Source organism: Bombina bombina, chromosome 7 (genome assembly GCF_027579735.1).
Source record: "Bombina bombina isolate aBomBom1 chromosome 7, aBomBom1.pri, whole genome shotgun sequence".
Lineage (NCBI taxonomy): Eukaryota > Metazoa > Chordata > Amphibia > Anura > Bombinatoridae > Bombina > Bombina bombina.
Window position 1 is genome coordinate 272,270,277 of NC_069505.1, and position 7,704 is coordinate 272,277,980.

The window sequence follows — 7,704 nt, forward strand, 5'->3', positions numbered from 1 at the left end:
TGTGGTGGTTTTTTTTTAGATTAGGGCTATTGGGCAATTCTAAAAGAGCTGAATGCCCTTTTAAGGGTAGTAAAAGAGCTGAATTCCCTTTTAAAGGCAATGCACATACAAATGCCATTTTCAGGGTTTTTTTAGAGTTAGGTTTTTATTTTGGGGGGTTGGTTTTGTGGGGGGGTTTACTGTTGGGGTAAAAAGAGCTGATTTCTTTAGGGCATTGCCCTACAAAATGCCCTTTTAAGCTGAGCTGAATGCCCTTTTAAGGGCAATGCCCATACAAGTGCCCATTTCAGTTTTGTTTTTTTAGAGTTAGGTTTTTTATTTTGGGGGGTTGGTTGGGTGGTGGGTTTTACTGTTGGGGGGTCTTTGGGTTTTTTTTTCAGGAAAAAGAGCTGATTTATTTAGGGCAATGCCCTACAAAAGGCCCTTTTAAGGGCTATTTGTAGTTTATGGTAGGCTAGGGGGTGTTTTTATTTTGGGTGGGCTTTTTTATTTTTATAGGGCTATTAGATTAGGTATAATTGTTTTTATTTTGGATAATTTTGTTTGTTATTTTTCGTAATTTAGTGTTTGTTATTTTTTGTAATTGTAGATTTAATTTTTTTAGTAGTGTTAGGTTTTTTTAATGAGTAATTAAATGTATTTAATTTGTAGTTATTTTTATTTTAGTCTAATAGTTATGTTAGGTTAATTTATAGTTTAAACTTAGTTTTTTTTTAATTTCCCAGGTAAGTTTTTATTTATTTTAAGATAGGGATCTTGTAATTTTAATGTAAAGTTAGGGGGTTGTTAGGTTTAGGGGTTAATAGTTTAATTTAGTGGTAGTGATGTGGGAGGCCAGAGGTTTAGAGGTTAATAACATTATTTAGTGGCAGCGATGTCGTGGAGCGGTGGAATAGGGGTTAATACCTTTATTATAGTGTGCGCCATGTTGGGGTGCGGGGGAATAGAGGTTAATAAATTTTATTAGTGGCGGTGATGTCCGGAGCGGCAGATTAGTGGTTAATAATTTAATATAGTGTTTGTGAAGCGGGAGGACCTTGGTTTAGGGGTTAATAGGTAGTTTATGGGTGTTAGTGTACTTTGTAACAGTTTAGATATGAGTTTTGTGTAACAGTTTTGTTGCATAAAACTCATAACTACTGCTCTCAGACGACGGAATGTATTGTGTCGGTATAGGGTGTAACGCAATTTTTTTAGCCTCACCGCAAAACTCGTAATGGCAGCGCTATGGGAATCCCATGAAAAAACGTCATTGTTTCGAGTGCAGGTCTGAAGTTGCGTTACAAGCTAAAAGGCTTGCGCTACAGCTATACCGACAAGACTTGTAATGGCTGCATTGCTGTTCTAACGCTGAAATGGCCATTTTTTTCAGCTTTAAAACACGAATGCTCAACTCGTTATCTACCTGACTGAGAGCAGAGGCTGCACTGAGTGCTAATTGGGAAAGAAAACAAGTATTTGCTGTTTTTTTTACACAATCTGTTTCTTTTTATATTCACTTTGATTTAACATATTTGTTTTCACCAAAGGAGCACTGTTTAATATCCCTTTAATATAGCTCAGTGGAGAGAAGGGAGTGAGATGATATGTTAAAAACTGTCGCAAATTGTCTCAGTCAGGTGCTAACGATGGCTCAGAGCCGTCGCTAGCACTCTCCCACCTTGAGGATTATCTGGGGGCTCCCACCCGCTCCTTCCCCCGGTGATCTGGCCTGTATAGTTACAGGCATCGCAGGGGCTTCACGTTTCGTGTGGTGACGTCACCCGCAATGACCTGATGTTGTCACCGTGCAACTTTATTTAAAAAATACAATAGACAGTATAGGGAAATGGGAGCATGCTGCTTAGAAGCCTGTATCTCAGGCATCTAAGCAGATACAGACCCCCAAGACCCACCGTTGGAAAGGTAACCTAACCTTTCCAACGGTATAAATCTTGGGGATCTGAAGAAAAAAAAATTAAAAACCCTCAAATCCAGCTTAGCACCCAGGTGGGAAAGTGCTTAGCACTCACAGGGTTAAAGGGATTTAAAGGGATAGAAAGGTCAAAATTGAAACATGCATGGGTGCATTTCAGTTTAAAAAAAAAAATCAGATTTGCAATATACTTCCATTAGCACAAATGCTTCTAGTAAAAAAATATAATAGTTTAGTGGCATATGCACATATGCTATGTGTTACTAGGGGCTCAGGATTTAAACACTATTCCTGCTCCGAGACCTGGCAGTGGTGTGTATTGTGTCTGTGAAAACCTATTTTGAGTCATTCAAATCACTGCTGACTCTCTTAGAGGGTGTGGTGATTGAATCCTTACCCTCTAGTCACACATAGCATATGTGCATATGCTGCTGAAACAGTAATAACTTTTTCTAGAAGCATTTTTGATAATGGATGAATATTGCAAACATGGATCTAATTAAAATTGAAAGGCACCCATGCACATTTCATTTTTGACCTTTCTATACCTTTAATAAAGCTGAGTATGAAGACAATTTTACAAAGAGTAGAACCACCATTAGGGCATTTAAATCTCAAGTCGCAATGTAGTAGAATTGTGTTTAACCCCTAGAGAGGGGCTAAAAAAATCAAAATCAGCTCCAAAACAACAATACAGTACTGTGAGATAGCTGAACACATGTGCAGCCACCAATCAGCAGATAGCTCCCATTAGTGCACTGCTGCTTCTGAGCCTACCTAGGTGTGCTTTTCAACAAAGAATACAAAGAGACCAAAGTAAATTTGATAATAGAAGTACATTTTAAAGTCTCTTAAAATTATTATTCTTTTTTTTCTTTCACAGGGCCGGTTTTTTTTCTGACCTGCTTTAGCGTTGCTGCTGGGCTGGCATATTTAATGTATTACAGTAATCCAGGTAAGACACCTAAAACTTCAATAAAGTTTTTATGATGATTTTATATCTATACATTTACATTTATAAATTTGATGTAAATAAGTATATCTTGCTTGTATAGTATGAGAAGTGTAGAGAATTAAAGCTATACATTAAATACAAATTAAATTGTTCAATGGCATAAATTCATTTTAAGGGTAATTAATTAGACTTATGTTTATCCAAAGTCTCAATATAAAAACAATTTTACAAGGGTGGATCCATTACTGTATTGCTTAGTCTTTTTTTCTTTTAAAAGTCACTGTCATGTCTCCAATAAATGCCTTATGCTAAATAATAATTTATTAATAAACACATATAGAGCAATACATATTAAAGGGACAGACTACTAAATTGTTTAAAAAGATAGATAATCCCTTTATTACCCATAACACAGTTATATTAATACACTTTTTACCTCTGTGATTACCTTGTATCTAAGTCTCTGCAAACTGCCCTTCTTATTTCAGTCCTTTTGACAGACTTGCATTTTAGTCAATAAGTGCCCTCTCATAAGTAACTCCACGGGCGTGAGCACAATGTTATGTATATGGCACACATGAACTAACGTTGTCTAGCTGTGAAAAACTGTGAAATGCAATGAGATAATAGGCGGCCTTTCAAAGACTTAGAAATTAGCATATGAGCCTACCAAGGTTTAGCATTCAGCTAAGAATACTACGAGAACAAAGCAAATTTGATGATAAAAGTGATTAAAATTGCATGCCCTATCTGAACCATGAAAGTTTAATTTTGACTAGACTGTCTCTTTAACCAGAGATCTGAAGTCGCAGTTATCATTCTAGTGTGAATTTGCGATTGCGCTTAAGTGATCACGTTTACTTTCAATACCAGCGGTAAGCCCCGATGAGCGCAAACATCCGCGATAAACCCCTTATTGCTCGTGCAAATGTTTGCGCTACACTTATAATCTGGCCCTTAGTGAGTGTTATATGCCAAAATATATGTACAAATCATTTGCTTTACTATGCTTTTTAAAAACTGCATGAATAATATCACTTTATGTTATTTCTATTATGCTATTCTTGTCTTTATTTTAGAGGAAAAATCTATTGGAGCAGCAAAAAAAGTTTTGGGATTTACAGCTATTGGTTTCTCAAGACACATCAAAAGATTTTTAATATCATACCTAGAGGATTCATCAACAAAGTATTGAAACGTATCTACAAATAATGACCTTCAGTGCTCTACACTGCAAAGTATTTAATATGCACTAAATATTCTGATTTCAGGGGTTACTGAGGTGCAGGAGACTGAAAGGTCATGCCAGTCATTTAACCACTTCAACTGCTGAATGGGCTGCTATTTGCTGATTTTTTTTAACTATTTGGTTGCCAGAGAGGATTGTATTCAGTAGCCAAAGACATTAAACAAGTGGTAACACAAATATATCCATTTTGACAAAGTAAATGTCTTCTACATTATAGATGTTTTTAAATAAATACTCAATTTGAGGAAATGTTGTTACAACATTTATTATCATTTAACCTATTTCCACAAACCACTCCTTGTTATTTGTTGACCCTTGGCCAATCAGAGGCTGGACAAAGGCATATGTCCCATGCATGTATAGTAGCATAGTAATAACGACAATTTTTTTTATTTGAAACGATTTCCAAAAGTGCCTCCAAGGGAATATAATTGCCTTATCAAAAACACATCCAGTCCTTTTTTAAAGGCATTTACTGAATATGCTAAAACAACCTCATTAGGCAGATAACTCCATACCCCTCTAGTTCTTAGAGCAAAGAACCCCTTATGCTGCTGTAGGGGAAATATCCATTCTTCAAGTCTCATTGGAAGACCTCTTTCCTTTTGTACAGTTCTATTAATGATCAGGTCAGCTAAGAATTCCTTATATGAGAACTGTATATATTTGAATAATGTAATCATATCACCTTGGAAACGCCTACATCTGGACTCTGATTGGCAGATGGGCAACAAGAAAAATAAGGTAGCACTTATCACAATATGTACAGATAGCTCAGCATGCTAAGGCACTGTGGCTGAGCTCTGTAGCAACCCAAGGGTTGCAAGTTTGATCCCTGGCGAGGTCCACTCAGCCTTTTATCCTTCCAAGGTCGATAAAACGAGCAGCGCCTGGAGACCCTTATGGGTGATTAGCTGCGCTTTACAAGTACCCAATACATACATCTTCAACTGGAAAATGTAAAAGATTTGTAATTAATATTGTACTTTGTCACCAAATTCGTATTATAACTTATGTCCCTTTAAAAAGTGGCATTTAATAAAGAAAAAAATGGCCGTCCATCCTTACAAAGCATTTATCAAGGACCAAAGAACACAGCAGATGCACTTATTAAGCAAATTCATTTGACTTTAATGTTGACTTTGAAAAACAGTACATTTAATAAGATAATTATTCTAACTTTGGAAAATGAGTCAAGCATTAACATTTGTTTGTTCTGCTTCGTTTTTAATTACTTGATAATGCTTTAAATGCACATTAATCATAATATTAACAGTTTATTAAGCTTACTGAAGTGGTTATAATATTGTTTTATCCTATTATTTTTGTTACTGTAGTTTATTGACTGGTTTGATGTTCATAGACCTGAAAAGGTGTCATGTTTTATATATTGCCTATTATATACTGTATTTTTGTTAATGTTTATGTTGCAAACTTAAGATATAACATCACCTCTTTACTGTTTTTGGATAAAGGTGTTTGTTTTTACCAAAGAAAGATTATGTTAAAAATATTTTAAAATATAAAAATAAAACTAGTTAATTAATCATTGTGTTAAATGTTATTATATTTTCAATTCAATTTCAGTATTGTAAATGTTTTCACTTTGAGGGCTGATATATAATATTTTTTTGCAAGACAGGAGGCTCTGCTTAAGTTCCAGCAGTAAAGATACATAACATTTGAAACAAAGTAAAAAGCCCTCAGCCAATGGGGACACGGCAACCATAATATAGTATAAGTCAGTCTCTTTCACTTCCTCTTTTTCCTCTTTCTTTACTGCTCTCCGGCAGAGAAGGTGATGTGATTTATATATGGATTTATTTTCTTTCTTTCTCCTTTCTATTTTCTCAATCAATAACTATTTGCTATATTTGCTTATTTATCAAAAACTCTTTACATAGCTCTTAGATACGTTTCTTCCGTTTTTCTATTATCTCTTATATTTATAACCTTATCCGTATTGTATATTACCTTTGTTATAGTGCTATCTAATACTAATAACCTGTAATCTAATAACGCTGCTTCGCTGCAACACGTGGGCCGACATCTATTTTGTCCTGCTTCCCACGGCTTTGCACGAGTGGCCATCTTTTCCTTCTTAATATAAGGAGAGTCCACAGCTTCATTCCTTACTGTTGGGAAATACTGAACCTGGCCACCAGGAGGAGGCAAAGACACCCCAGCCAAAGGCTTAAATACCTTTCCCACTTCCCCTATCCCCCAGTCATTCTTTGCCTTTTTGTCACAGGAGGATGGCAGAGAAGTCTCAGAAGATTTATGCGTTGTTCCTTAGGGGGAGTATGTGCCCTTCGATATGGGACTGGAGTTTTAAGTAGTCTTGTCAGCCTCTCAGAACATTGACGAAAGTTAGAGTCTGGAGATGCAGGGAGAGTCTTTCTGTGAACCTATTCAGACTGCCTGCTAACAGCTCCTTAAACAATCATTGTTGTCGAGTTTCACTGCCTGCTTTTTCTTCACTCAAGTCCATGTCAGAAGCGATGCTACAAGACTGTCACACTTGAGAGGTTGTGTTTCTGTTCCACAGCATGGATTCTGTTAATATTGTTTCAATTTTTACATATGTTGAAAATGCTAGAAGACAGGGTCACAGTGTGACTCCTTTTATCTTAATAGAATCTTGGGTTAATATCTCCTGAGGGAGGTTATTGAACAGTGGGGATTAATCAAATGTGATACTTTGATTTTATGCCGCTTTATGTGTGAGATTTATTGGGCTCATAGACTGTTTGTTATGCGGTTGGGACACACAGGTTTTTACTTTCACTTTGAATGCTGCGCAGCTTGTAGCTTGGCGCGCTTTTTCTAATAGCAGGGGCGGTCCTGCCTTGCGCACCATGTGACCGGGAGTGGTCACACTTTTGTTTTCTCTTTCCTGAATGAGCTAGCTGTCGGAGAAGACGTTTGTTTCTCTGTTTGCCTGGGTCTAGGAGTTGGTGAGTGCCCCAGCCATTGGGAGTATAAAGGTGCTGTTTTTGTGAGAAATAAAAAGATTGTTTTATTCTGTGTCCTACTGTCATTAGCACAAGCTATGGAGGATTCTGATATGCTTGAGGGTACACCCTCTATTCCTAATAGTAATACCTGTCTATATTGTGAGGAGGCCTTGGTATGCCCACCCTCTCAACTATGTTCCACATGCATCAACAAGGTTATTATGTATAAGAAGGTTAACCCCTTTATTACCACTGAGCCACCATCCCGTGAGGTGCATACCATTAGTCCTCTCCCTCATCACATGCAGCTTCCCATAGCACACCTGGTCCTCTGCCTGGAGGGAGCCTTTTACCATCAGACTTTACCGCGCAGTTAAATGCGGCGGTGTCTGAGGCCCTTAGGGCTTTACCTAGCCCTGCCAAGCGCAAGCGAAAGGTTAAAAATAGCTCTCCTTTCCAGAGGTCATCCAATGATTTATTGGATGTATCTGTTTTTCAGAGAGTGAACTTTCTGGATCGGAGTCTGCTTCCTCTAGGTCTCCGGCATGAGGAGGAACCAGCCTTTAGATTTAAGATTGAACACTTACATTTTTTTCTAAAGGAGGTTCTGTCTACATTAGAGGTTCCA

At 37.1% G+C, this 7,704-nt stretch overlaps 1 protein-coding gene across 3 annotated transcripts in view; it reads left to right on the top strand.

The window, feature by feature from the left end:
* Positions 1 to 5,666, top strand: part of CARD19 (caspase recruitment domain family member 19) — a 104,776-nt gene extending 99,110 nt beyond the window's left edge. For all 3 annotated transcript variants that reach the window (XM_053720754.1, XM_053720756.1, XM_053720755.1), the window contains 2 exons: positions 2,799 to 2,870; positions 3,950 to 5,666. In XM_053720754.1, the coding sequence (XP_053576729.1) occupies positions 2,799 to 2,870; positions 3,950 to 4,065 (188 nt within the window). In that variant the 3' untranslated portion in view covers positions 4,066 to 5,666. The remainder of the gene's footprint in view (positions 1 to 2,798; positions 2,871 to 3,949) is intronic.
* The last annotated feature ends 2,038 nt before the right edge of the window (positions 5,667 to 7,704 follow it).